This window comes from Neolamprologus multifasciatus, chromosome 20 (assembly GCF_963576455.1).
Source record: "Neolamprologus multifasciatus chromosome 20, fNeoMul1.2, whole genome shotgun sequence".
Classification (NCBI taxonomy): domain Eukaryota; kingdom Metazoa; phylum Chordata; class Actinopteri; order Cichliformes; family Cichlidae; genus Neolamprologus; species Neolamprologus multifasciatus.
The window spans coordinates 2,122,695-2,136,885 of NC_140458.1; the positions used below are offsets into that span (position 1 = coordinate 2,122,695).

A 14,191-nucleotide genomic window follows, 5' to 3' on the forward strand; every position below is an offset into this window, starting at 1 on the left:
AACCTCCAGCAGAACCAGGCTCAGGGAGGGGCGGGGCCATCTTCTGTGATTGGTTGGGGTGAGAGAAGGAAGACAGGATAAAAGACTGTGGAACCGCATGTCTACAGCAGCTTTCTGTAGCTTTTACATAAAATATAAACTTTATTGTATTTATTGCATTTTTGTTTTGTCCTAATGCTTTTATCTTTTTGTCTCTGAACGTTGAAAGATGCTGTATAAATAAATTTGACTCTCTTGTATCATCTGCTTTAAAAGACAGCAGGCTGAGTATCAGACTTTTATCTTTACAGCCTAGTTTGACATTTTGAATTGCAGTGACTCTGATGATCAAACAGTGGTGGACCCAGATTCACCGAGCTTTCCTCGTGTGACGCTTGTTTTCTCTTGTTGCATGCTAACTGTGATTTTGTGCTGAGAATGACGAATGTCTGCATTCTGCAGAGTTTTGCACTTTGAGACTGAAAACTGAGTCAAAGCATCACAAACAGCAGAGAGCGACGGATAGATGAAGGGAGGGAGAGAGATCAGTCTGTGTTACTGTCAAAGTGCAGCGGAGCGCGACACACTTCTCCAGGGTACAGCACATCACTCTCTGACTGCTGTGTGTGTGCGTGTGTGTGTGTGTGTGTGTGTGTGTGTGTGTGTGTGTGTGTGTGTGTGTGTGTGTGTAGGAGGGGCAGGGGTGTTCTGGGAAGCAGGTTTCCACATGTATGAACTGTTGTTTATGTGTGCATGTGGTTCTGATTCTGTGTTAATATCTGTGCCTGTGTGTGTGTGTGTGTGTGTGTGCGTGTGAGACCTCAGGCTTGTACTGAGAGAGTAAAGACTCCAGTGCTGGTGCAGAGGTTACGGGAGGCTGAATCCTGACCTAGATGCTGCCTCTCTGTAACTTTGCTGCATCTTAACTTTCACACGTGACGTTCCAACACAAGGCTGCACCGTTACACGGGAGTTTTGTTATCACTTGGCTTTAGCCGACCTAATGACTGACTGTCCTCGGTGCGTGAGTGCTCCTTTCATGCTCTGACTGGACAGAACGATCCACTCTGGACGGAGTGAGCTTGCTTGATCTTATGTGTTGTATTTTAATAAATAAAATGGGTAAAGTAAGGAAATTCTAAATTAAATAATTGGGAATGAATAAAGAAACTTCTCATATTTAAAATCTGTATGATCAGGTCTCATTTTATCCTAAATTAAAGTTAAACCTTGATTTTACTGATAACATTGTTGCTGTTATTTTTCAAAATCACATCTTCATTAATTAATTTGTAAACATGAGATATTGTGATCTCCACACTTGTGTTATTTTCTAGCTAAATAAAATCTCAGCCAACGTTTCTCCCTCAGAAACGAGCAGCAGAGAATATTTACCGAGTCGAAGCTTTTTCATTATTATCTCAAATCTTCCCAGTCTGGCGTCTCCGTGTTTATCGTGCGTCTCTGGTACAGCCGGCCTTATTTGTATGTGAGTCACTCAACTCAAATCTTTCTCGATTTTTCAGTGAACTCGTCTTCGTTCATTTATAAACTCAGACCTCCGTTCTGCTGCTTCCAGTTCTATTGAACTCTCCATCATTCAGCCTTTCACGTCTAACACGTCCTTATTTAGGGAAGCGTTTAATAGTTTACAGCGTTACTTGTTGATTTTCACAGTTTCATTAAAATAGAGGCAAATCTTTGTGTTTTTTACTGTGTGAATTCATTTGTATCCATGTAGAGAAAAGTCATCTCAAGGGGCTTCATAGACTGAGGTACCCGACACTGTTAGTGCAGGGCTCGCTGAGCAGAGGAGCCAAATGCAAGACCCCGGAGGCAAGGAGACTAAAATTCTTTGACCAGGCAGAGGTCGTGCAGGGGTCAGCTAGCAGAGCAAACAATCCCAGCAAGGGGCAGGCAAAAGAGAATCCAAAAAGGCCGGGCACAAGTAGATCATCAGGAACATGAGGAACGCTTAAAGCACTGGGAACTGCTGGAAAACCAAACCTTTAAAAAGATGAGGGGAAAAGGAACAAAGAGAAGCAGGGGCAGAACGTACACAGCTGATTGGCTGACTGGGAACAGGTGTGGCTAATTAAACAGGTGATGGCAGGGCTGAAAAAATTAACTGTCAAAGGAATACTACTAGGAATAATACAAGAATACTCAGGAACCAAAGATTACAAAATAAAATAGGACTGATTTATGATGATTGGATCTCCTGTGAGCCAGCAGCTGGAGATGGTGGGGAGGAAGAACGTTCTTTTCACAGGAGATCTTTAGTAGAACCGGGGTCAGGGAGCGGCAGTTATCTGCTTTTAAACTTGAAGGGAAAGAAAAGAGAAAAGATGAGCGTAGAGGGGGAGGTGTTTGTAGTTTCGTTTCACGGCATTTAAATTCACGATCACCTACAGACCGCGTGCATCCAAAGACACACACAGTTGTGTTAATGCAGCCTGCGTTAACAGTCTCTGTTTATAAAGTCTATGCTAACTGCTGTCAGTGTATTCATAGTGAGTTTGCATGGTTTTTGGAGAAGATGTGGAAAATGTGATATCGTGACAGCTCTACAGAGGCAAGGTTAGCATAAAAATGTGAAATCTGTGTGACTGAGGATGGACTCAGTTCATCCCTGAGAACAACCTAAACATACCTAATGAAATAAAAGAGAAGAATAAACTCCTAACTCAGCAAAATAGAAGAAATAGAGGATTACACGGAGATGCCACCCACCTCTACCAAACCTGGACTGTTGCATTGTTGGGCAGATATCAGTTAACATCCTACACACAGGCTGAGTGACGAGTTCGCTTGCTGGCTGGAGGTGGAAAGAGGAGAGCCCACAGAAGCTGGAGGGAAGCCAGCGTTCAAGCGTCAGGCCTGCAGCGAGCTAAAACAGCAACCAATCAGCCGACCTGCATCCCACAGATATGAAAGCAGAGTCATCCTGGAGGTAGAGCGAGATCAGTGTGAACATGCACAGGAGCCTGGACAGCAGTACCAGTTTACACGACCGATTCATCACCCAGTGGCTTTATTTGTCTGCTGTAATAACTGTTCCAGTTTACATGAAATCTGCATGGAGCCTTCTGAGACACAGCTGATGGTGTCATAGAGGCTCATTGGTCAGAGGCTTTATATTCAGTAAACATCTGTTTCCATTAAAAACACACTGACTGTAAACACAGTAAACACAGCACTAAAGGAAAAACTTTGCTGCTGTTCCAAACTTTTCTCTTTTGTTATCCAACTTATGCAAAATGGCTCGTTTTCTATATAAAGACAGTGTGAATCATTTGCCACTTTATGTAACGCAATTGTAGTCAGGCATGCCAAACAGTTGGATCAAAAGCACGGACTGACCTCGTATTGGAGGCTAAACTCCCACTTTGCCTCCGTGTCTTTATCTGCTTTATCAATACTGCACGAAATACTGCGATGTTTCACGGCAGAAACCTCGGGTGGTTGAAAATATAAATAATGGTTTATAGAAGGAACCAAATTCCACTTTTTCTCAAGCTTGCAGTGTTTTAGCTTTCATGGTTTTTTTGGTCTTTAGGCTAAAACTCGTGAACCTGCTCACCACCGACACCGAGAGGAGCTTCACTACGTGGACGAGTATGGCCAGCCGGTCGCTGTGCAGGTCGAAGCTAAAAGGGGGCATGGTCACAGGAGGCGACGGTCCCATTGTGCAATTGAGTGCAGCGTCCCCACCGAGAGACACTGGGAGGCCCTGAGAGCCATGGGGCTGATGGAGGGAGAGGAAGGTCAGGGAGACGGCTACACTGCAGGGTACGTACTTCTGTCGTTTTTGTGATTTAAGTAAAAAACATTTCAGTTTTCTTTACTTTTAAGGAGCCAAGATCCGACTTGATAACCAAGTCAGCGCCCCAACCCCATACGTTCATGACAATAGAGAAATTTGTGTTTTTCACAGTATGACAGACTTTTATAGAGAAGGAAAAGAATTAAACCTAGGTCCGATTTTGGGAATAAGGTGTTTGCAAACTGGATAAGATGTTGGCCGTAGGACTAAAAGATGGCAGAAGGATGAGTTGAAAGTTTGAAGCTAAACTAAGGAAAGTGGAAATGAACTTCTTTACGTTTCTTGAAGATGTTTTCACCTCTTATCCGAGTCATTATCAGCAGAGGTTTCAGGTGAAACCATTGTGAGTCCCTGCGTCACGCTATCATGTAACTTATTGAGACCAACAGACACAAGATGTGAGTGGAAGTTAAGGCGCCTGGGAAGAGATCTCAAAACTGGAGTATAGGTGGCAGACAGTTGGATATTTTGTATCACATTTTCACCAATAGATATCAAATTGTAAACAAACGGGTAGATATCTTTTTGTTATTCTCAAGGAAATAAAACTAATCTGGTTGTAGATATCTATCTGAACTACATGGTGTGGAAGGCCTTCCCAGCAGTGGACATGAATGGCTTAGTTGAAAGAAACCATCTGAACGACGGCCATCTTTGAACAGAAGGGCGTGGCTTACGACACCAACTGTCTGCCACCTATAATCCAATTTTGAGATCCCTTCCCAGGCGACTTAACACCCACTCACCCTGATAATGGTTTCACCCGGTCTCTGCTGATAATGAGCCACACCCTTTTCACACCTTATGATCAGTTAGTGGGTCAACGAGCCTCTCAAGGGAGAAATCTGGGACTCTCCACCATTTGGTCTTAGAACTGGTGAAGCTTTTCAGATGAGAGATGAAACATCCAGTTGTTTTTCATTCCAAGCTCCTTAGTTTACCTTGACCTGGATGACTGAGAACCAACTGGAGTAAACTTTCAGCACAAAGCAGAGGATGTGGGTTCGGGATCAAGGATGAGAACACGTATCATGAAGACTTTTAGAAAAGGTTTGGGGATGAGCTGACGTGTAACGACTGCAACGAAAAACACCAAAATGAATCCTATGCCTCTGTTTGCACGATAAGTCAGATTGAAGGACAATGTGTCTTTTTTACTTGAGGGTTTGGGGCAAATTGAGTTTGCAAGATCAGCACGATGCTCCATCGAGTGTCTGTCATGGCCATGGAAGGTTGTTCTCCTGAAGTACCTGTCTGTTTACAAGACTATATATGTATTGTTTGTATTTAAGCAGGTATATATGACTCTTTTACTGGAGCGTCCTACATTCTTATTGAATTCCTCTTCCTCATAAAATATAACGTGACCTGATCTCTTTCACTACACAGGCCTTATTATGGTCACATGACCGTGTCACCTGACCTATACTCTCCCAATGGTCACATGATGATGCCACCTGATGCCTACCCGCCCAATGGATACCTCCCCAGATCATCAAATGACCAGCACCCAGGCAACAACTACCTGCCCAGTGTGTCCTACAGCTTAGACCACCTGGACAGACTGGACTACCGGGTAATTTGTTTTTGTTTACACGATTTTATTCTGAAATATCACTTGAGCGTGTTCGTCAAAATATGACGCTCGCTGCGATCTTTCCAGATTGTTCCATAAATCGGCCCTTAAAAACATCTGACCGAACTCCTCTTCAAGGTCACGTCTGGGAGACGTTCAGCACTAAAGTTAACTCATGACCCTCTCCAATGAAGACACACTAGTTTCTTTTCTCACCTTTGTTTCTATTTCAGGGCCAAGAAATGTTGCACTACCAGCCTAACTCTGAGAGCTGTCTGATTGGCTGTTACGGTGCAGAAGAGGTGGACCCGAAAAATTTTCCCAGACAGGTAACTGGTTTCAGTATCAAGTCTCTGGCCTCTTCTCAGACCTATCCCTGTCTCTGTTATACTCTTTCTCTAACTATTCCATTTTTATTCGTACATTTTGCAGTTTTGGAGCATTTGCAGCAGATTTTGCAGTTTGATTTGGACAAAAAAACTCAGTTTAAATTCTTTTATTTTCTCTTTAGTCAGACTACCGTCAGCCCTGGAGGTCTGAACGTCCTCTTGGCTACCTTCCCCTCAGTGAGCTTGACAGCGGGTTAGGCTGTGGCCCCGACAGCCCACACAACCGGATAGCGCTCTCCGAAGCTGAGACAGATGCCATGTCATCACTGCCTGGCCACACCCCTTCCTCTCAAGGATCCTCCTCTTCCTCCGAGTCCCTAATCTCCTCCGAACCCAGCGACTCAGGCTTCCACAGTGTCAGCACTGGGGAGCACAGACGGCTACACAAGATTCACGGAGGCCACACTCACCGGCAAGCTCACCATCTTCGCTCAGGCCACTCCCCTCGTGAGCAGAGAGGACGCTGGGATTTGGAGTCGATTCCTGAGACGACTCCGATGACCCAACCTGGAGTACCACAAGCATCCCATTGCTCTGTGGGTAACAGCACGACCACGACAGTTCACTTCCACAGAGCTGAGAGGAGTCCCACTTTACCTCGTCACCGTTCACCACCCTCACCCTCTATCGGTTAGTAAAACACAGTAAAATAATTGTGAAAATCTCCACTTTTAGTCATTTTAATCTGATCTGTCAAAGTTTTGAGCTATGGCTTCATCACAGTCCAACCAGAGGTCAAAGTGACTTTAGCGTCGGGTGTCTTTTCTTCTTATCCCTGTTTTCCTGAAAAACATAACTACATCAATACAGAATTTTCAGGTTTACACCCTCCAATCAAATAGCTAAATTTGCATCTGCAAATTAAGACAGGGACAAAGCTTCAGTTCCTTGAACGATCACTCGAGGCGGCTCCAACAGCTCATGTTAAAATGCCCAACTCTACAGCGTCACAAAGGTAGGTTAACAGCTGGGTAGAGTTTTATCTATAGACAAAGCTGCACATCGGGTTTAAAATACATCCATTTAGATACAGCAAAGGCTTAAAGTGTGCTGACACAGGTAACAGTAGCTGTTAGCTATTCGCTGGACCTCACATCCTAGAATTAATGAGAACAGCCTCTCTACTGTGTTTGTATCTCCTGCATCGATCGCTGCAGACCATCCAAGAAGTCTACTCTTCAGTGTTGCTGAAGTAAAGACTTTGGTGAAGCATAACTTACCACTAATAAGCACGTATGTTTGCTGGTGTGATGTACCCATAGTCTATGAATCAATCTTGCTCAGCAAACTGATAATTTGGCCACGCTACCATCTCATTCAAACATAGTCACTTTTAGTAGATGGACAAAGTGCTAACAGAAACCAATCTGCACTGTCATGGTGGCTAAATCCCTCTTTTATTCATAAAGTCTCAGACTCTCATTGTGAGGGACAAAAATGCTTAAATGTGTTGACTGAGAGCCAACATTTCAACGTGTAGTTTCCACATTTTCTTGTTTATTTAAGCAACCGTGCACTGCATCGTGGTATTGTTGTGCTGACTTTCTAAGAAAATAGCATTAAGTCACCAGCTCAGTGTCTCGGATCCTTAACCCTTTAAAACCAGTCGGAGCGGGCACGCTCCATTTTGCGCAACTACTTTTAAATCCTTGTAGCTCTGCAACCACGTGAGCTAGCGCAATCATTTTTTTGCATATGAAGCCGGAGGAGTTGTACTTACATCTTATGCCATCAGCTTGTCCTCGGTCACAGTTTCCTTCCACATATAGTTTTGCAAAAACTGCATAAAAAGCACTTGCAGCAACAAAAACATAATATTCCAGAAACACGTTTTGCCGATCCGATCAGCTGTTTGTAACACTTCCTACGTTGGAATAGACGTCAGCGCGAACTTTTGCATGTCCACCATGACCTGCCCGAAACCGGAAGTGACGTCATTTTCGCTAAAATGTAGTTTTTTACCATCAGGGCCTCATGAGCCTATACTGGTGTTTTTAAAAGTTATGTTTGACTTTATGACTTTCTGTGTCGTTTCTGGGATGCTTAGGACTAATATTGCACTGCTGGAAATAGTTTATTTTGATGCATATGCTGCTTTTTTGCAAATTTGCATTATAATATTTATTTTCGTTTTTCCTGCAGTGTATAAAAATTGGTGTATTTCAAAAATAAAACTATGAAGACACTCAAAATAAATTTCCTGTGGTGGGAAACTATTTTGTGCAACTTTTTTGTATTTACAGTTTTGAGGGATAAGCCTCTTAAATTTCTCTAACTAGAAATATATGTTAAAAAACAAAAATGATTTTCAATTTTTCTGTAGTTTATTGCACTTTCTTGCAATTTATGTAATTTCTATGCACTTAATGCAGACATATTATTAAAATTTGGGCTATAACGGTTGTATTGATGTATAGCAACTTGAAATGCTCCCAAAAATGGCTCCACAGCATGTAAAGATATAATATGAGCTCTGGTGGACTTGGTTCTATGGTAGGTCTTAAAGGGTTAATGCATTATTTTTTTCATAATGTATGAGAAATTTTGCAAATGAGTCTGTGTTTTTTTTTAAGTTTATAATCCAGGTTCAGGTGAGTGTTTCTGTACGACAGAGATGCCCGTCAAGCATATTTCAGTCTATCCAAAAACACTCTTGCAGACACATATCTCAGGCCTAATCACAGCTTTCTTTGAACAGGTTGTCGTACTGAGCCTTGTCAGCGGAGGGCGCTATGGTTGGAGCAGCAGCAGCACAGAGGAGGCGGGACTGTAGAGGGTCCAGGTAGGAGTCGAACAATAACAGATTTGAGTGAAGGACAGCGACGGCGCCGGGCGAGCCATCCCAACATGACAGATCCAAACACAGCCCAGACTAACCAGCCAGACACAACCAGCAATGCACTGGGGCCCAGGAGCAGGGCCAGCTATCCCAACAACTGTCACCCTGCTAGTCATCTGAGCATAGACAAAACGAGTCTGACCAATCATCAGAACACGATGAGAAACAGCCCGGGCTCGAACCGCAGCCGGGAGGAGGACTCGCTCTCCAAGAGCCCTGGATCCGGCTCCAGTGGGATGTCAGACTGGCGTGGCATTCAGACCCTCGGGAACCGCCCCGGCAGGCCAAAGGGCACGTGCAGTCCTTTCTACAGCACTCTTGGAGCTCCGCAACGTAGCCCTCACTCTCCACCCTCACCTCGCTCCAGACTGTCCAATCAGAGGTCAGTCAGGAATCAGCTGCTCAGGGCCCGAGCGTACCGTCTGGCCAGGGAACGCAGCGAGGTCACCACAGACGAGGAGGTGCGAGGAGAAGGAGGCAGACTAGGGGAGGAGGAAGGAGACGATGGACGGTTGGCGGGGCGATACTGGAGCCGGACGGAAAGAAGACGCCACCTGGCGCTGTCACGCCAACACCGAGAGAGGAGAGGAGGTGGGGAGGAGCAAACTGGGGTCATTCAGGGGTCACTGTCATCTCAGACGGTGCTGGAGCTGAGCCACATGAAGCAGAACCGACTGAGGAACAGCAAGCTGCTCGATGATTGGACGACGGTGGAGGAGCTGTTGACTCACGGGACTCGAGTGGAGAGCGACAGCCAGCTTTGTCCCAGCCCACTGCTGTCGGTCACTACCGTCTGATGGCAACGCAACACGCCATCATTTACTGATCACACTGAACAAAACCTCCAAGATCGCTCAGACCCAGATTCATTAAATATGTGTGTTGGAAACAGCAAACTTCATGGTCACTCACGCCTCAGTTACACGTAGAAATTACACTTTAAACACACAAAACAAAACTTTGTGTATTGGGACACAATTTGCAAGATTTGCCAACATAAATGTCACTGAATATCCTTTTAAGTCCTCATAAAGAGAAAAATTAAGACAAAAGTTTACACCTTTCAGTAATCAGTTCTCCAAGGTACGCTGCCATTCAAAGAAATATATAACTCTGAACGTTAGATTACAAATCCATATATCTGGGATTAAAATACCAAGAATTATACACGTTTTTTCAGGAAGATTACCTTTAAAGGTTTAATGGCCACGATACACTGTCATAATATTTCATAAATTCTACTACAGCTACTCTAGTCTGAAAGACCCGTAGAAGACAAGCTGATGTTGACTTGCAGGAACTAAAGTTTAAACATTTCCGTCACACCGAGTAAACACTAGGGATGGGTACCGGTTCGCCATTATGGCACCGGTTCTGACATAAACGGTAGTAACCAGACCGAAAAGCAGCGCACATTTCGGTGCTTTTTTTTCCTGAGATGTCACACACTTTGGATTCTAGCCAATCATTTTACGTTTCCGAGGATAGTAGGCGGGTCCAGGTACGTACGTTCTTTTAGAGCAGAGCTACAGATTAAAAATGCCCAAGGCGAAGCGGTCAAAAGTCTGGCTGTACTTCACAGCAAAAGATGCAAACTCAGCAGCTGCAACAAGTGCTTTAAGCTGATACTGTGATGCTGTCAAAGGAGGTAACACCTCAAATCTGATGAAACACCTGGCGACGCATAGCGTTTTTTTAAAAGCCGAGAAATGCGCCATATTTGATAGCTTGCTGTGAGACCTCACACCGAGCACATCTACTGCGGGTGTGGTGCCTGTTATCGGACCCGGAGTTAGCAACATCCCCCAAAAACCCAAAGAGGAGAGTCCTGGCCCCTAGCCCTGCCAGTGTAGCAGAAATGATGAGGATGATGATGCAGCAGCAGCCGTTCTTCTCTGCGTGAGTAGCTTCATGTTGTTCGTGTGTAATTTACGTTGAGTAGGCTAACCACGTTATTACATTAATGCATGTAAGGTGAACAGCAAACATCATCATAGCTACATGCAGCTGTCTTCTTGTTTGATGGCAGATACTCCCTTCACCCTGGACAAAAAGGCTAAAATGACCAAAGAAAAAGTGGAAAACAGTTAAACATGAGAGGTTTTTGGACAAAGTTGGTGTTTTTTCCATTGTTTAAGCTGCTTCCAGCCAAGAGTGATACCATATCTGCCCCATAGCTGCAGAAAAGGCTAACATTGTTATCTTTTTACAAAAAAACAGCTGAACATGAGAGGTTTTTGGACCAATTTTGTGTTCTCCATTCTTTAAGCACCGGTTTGAGCACCGTTTAAGCACCGGCACCGTTTCAAAAGTACCGGTTTGGTACTGGTATTGGATAAAACCTAAACGATACCCATCCCTAGTAAAGACGTAAAGGAAAAAACTTGCAGACATCTTGACATCCAAATGGTTTCTGGTGACCCACTAAGGATCAGAGCTTGGGTTTGGCGACGCTTCAGCTCGATGCTAAACAAGCACATTTCAGAAACTAGAAAAAGCCGATCACCCACCCAGAACCCTAAATGGGTCTCCAGTTTCCCGGCGGAAGTTAAGAGGTTACATTAGACTCACATCACACTCTTAGTGAATCTGGATCTCAGCTGTGTTATTTAATATCTGATAGGAAGTTCTGACTCATTTGACGATGCGTCAGAGCTCTTCAAATGCATCTGGGTTTATAAAAACAACCGAAGAGCAGAAAAAAAGCGTGGTCAGATCCAAAACTGGGGCTCAGAGGGAGAAAGCTCTCTGCAGAAAAGGCTAAATGAACACATGTTGATGATCATTCCAGTCCTGGAGACGGTCAGCCTTCCTGAGCTCAGTTTCAGCAACACAACCGTCTGCAGAGAGCCTCTAATCAAAGGACTCTCTGCGGTTTTGAACGAGTACATAGACTCTAAAGAGCTGCATGAGCTTCAAACTCGCACGATGAACTGGTCAGATCCTTCACACACCAGACCGCCTGCGACCGGCATCAAATATCACACCACTGGATGTGTTGCCTTGTGGAAACGTGTCTCTGCTCCTTTTCTAGTTGACCGCCTTTGTTTCTGTGCCATAAAATGTCAAAGTCGACTGTGTGAAACAACAAAACTCACTCTAAGCTTGTTAGAGGATTTCTGCACCTTTATGATCAAACAGCCTCTAAATCCTCTAAGATGCTGTTTCAACACAGCGTCGTTTCACTGGCGTATCCTGGGTGGTTTACCGTTTTAATCTGCACGCACTCCCACAGACTCGGAGTGTAAATAAATGCGGCGCCATCGAGAGGCCTCGCAAGTCTCTGTGCAGCACTGTGTTCAGCCGAATCTCCACTTCGCACACTTCTCACATTTGGTTCTCCAGTCCCGATGATTCATCTATAAATTGATGATGAATATGATGATTTTTGAAGCTGCAGTGCAGAACACATCCTGGGTTCAGAGTGTTGAGTGTCTGATTTGTTGGTTTTCTTTCTCTCGTCTTGCAGAGTTAAGTCCAAAATCATAATGTTCTGTGTTTCAAATACGTGGGTCAGACGTGGAAATCAAACAGGACAGATGTATCATATCTACCGTAGCCCTGAGAGCGCTCCACTGGTGACAAATCTGTCAGCGCGCAGTTACTTTGGTAAATATGGAGATCACGATTATTTAACACAACTGACTTTATATTTATTTAGGACAAATACAAACAACAGCAGGCCGTCCACACCATGTGTGAACTTCTCAGATCCAGGTTCGTTTTATTCCGTTAACACAAAGACGTCTATGACATTATTTTCAATTTGATATTTATTTGTGAAGACATGATACAAAATATCCAATTTGGCTCTTTGTTCAACACTAAAGAATACAAATGAAAAACCGCACATCCAATAACACCTTCATGCTCATCCATCTGTATGTTTTTCAGTAAACATTCAAACTGAACCAGTTATTTATGTATTGTTTGTAAAAGTCATTATTTGAAAACAACCTTTTGAATTTTTAAACATAACTCAAATTTAAATATAATGAAATAATGAAAGTAAAGTTTATAAACGCCTGTCTGAGTACTGAGTTATATTTTTAACACAGATAATTATTTTTTTATATGTAACGGACCAAAAACATAAAACATTTGTCCCTCAGAAATCCTGCGTCTTCATCGTCATCCATCAGTTTATCAAATAAATTCTTTCTGTGTAACATGGGACAAAGAAAAGTAACAAATCCACACAGAGGCCACATGCAGCACATGGTTGGGAATTTTGGGAATGTTGGGAGTTTTGCATAGAAATTATTACGATTGTATTTCAGTTTCAAATGTTATAAAGCAAAATCTCCAAATCTGCCAGCACACCTGAGATAACAACTTGTCCAGTTAATCAGGATACCCATTTAACCTTGTTTCTCAGAGAGCGTAGGGGGCGCTCATGAGTTATTCCGTAATCAGTGGAGCTCTATGTAGATGAAGAAAAAGATCAGATCTACTTTCTTTAGCGAGTTTCCATGATGACGTCTTTGAGCCAACAGATTTACTTTTATTTATTTATTTTTAGTTTTTACAGTTTTGTGTTGCAGTAAATCTGAGAAAGCTTTACAGCTTTGGAAGTGTGACTCAACCAGTAGCTTCTTATATACAAATGGAAGTTCCCATTGTTGTTAAGCTACGCTTCCCACAACCATCGAGAAAGTACGCCCCGTCCTTAAACGACCGATGCATAATTTAGAAAAATCAAAATCAAAGGAGAGATAAAAGAGTCGTTTCATATCAAATCTGGCATATTATCAGTGTTGTGTTAGAAATACTAAAATAAAAATAGGCTTTTTGTCTTTAAACAGGTGTAAATAAACGTGTTAGCTGTTGAGCTTCATTTACACATATTCAGGATTGACTCACGATCGCCCCCTACTGCTCACCTGGTGGAAATACCAGGAAGTAGACTCTTCTAGACTATTTCTAATCTTTTAGCCTGGCCTAGCTAAGTTAACTACATTCTGGCAATAATTTCATATCCATTAGAGACATGAGAGAACTATCAGTCTTATCACACAGGAGGTAAAAACACTATATTCTTGTGAGCTGTTGCATCTGAAATCTGTGAAAACACAACACTGATGGCACTACACAAACACGGTACATGAATGAGTACAGGTACATATCACCACACGTCAGCTGTTAGCTGCAAATTCAGTCTAATTATTGTACTTTTAATTCTGTAAACGTGTAATTGAGACTTTGTTCCAGCCTGTTAGATTATCAGTGATGACGTTCAGGTAGATTTTCAGATCAGAGAGGATGATTAAATATCAAGATATCAAGGTTTCTCTTGTCACAAGGGCTGCTGTGAGCCAATATGACTGCAGGCACCTTTGAAGGAAGCTGGTGGTTTCACCAATCTAAGAAATGTTTATCAGGGTTAAATGTTATGATTTAATAATGTGTCATAATCTAACTGTTCAATGCAATTTTGTTAAATATGAGAAAATGTCTGTTTATTTTCATATTTCATGGGAGGATTCGGAAGAAAGTGAGTTTCAAAGGTTGGTCCTGTCGAACGAATATACCTGAGGGTTTTTTCTAAGCTGTGTGTGTGTGTGTGTGTGTGTGTGTGTGTG

At 43.1% G+C, this 14,191-nt stretch overlaps 1 protein-coding gene across 1 annotated transcript in view; it reads left to right on the forward strand.

The window, feature by feature from the left end:
• The window catches only part of LOC146494037 (uncharacterized), a 29,001-nt gene extending 14,810 nt beyond the window's left edge, over positions 1-14,191 (forward strand). The window contains exons 2-6 of the mRNA XM_085147244.1: positions 3,539-3,771; positions 5,195-5,381; positions 5,615-5,710; positions 5,893-6,400; positions 8,469-14,191. Of these exons, the coding sequence (XP_085003370.1) occupies positions 3,539-3,771; positions 5,195-5,381; positions 5,615-5,710; positions 5,893-6,400; positions 8,469-9,406 (1,962 nt within the window). The 3' untranslated portion in view covers positions 9,407-14,191. The remainder of the gene's footprint in view (positions 1-3,538; positions 3,772-5,194; positions 5,382-5,614; positions 5,711-5,892; positions 6,401-8,468) is intronic.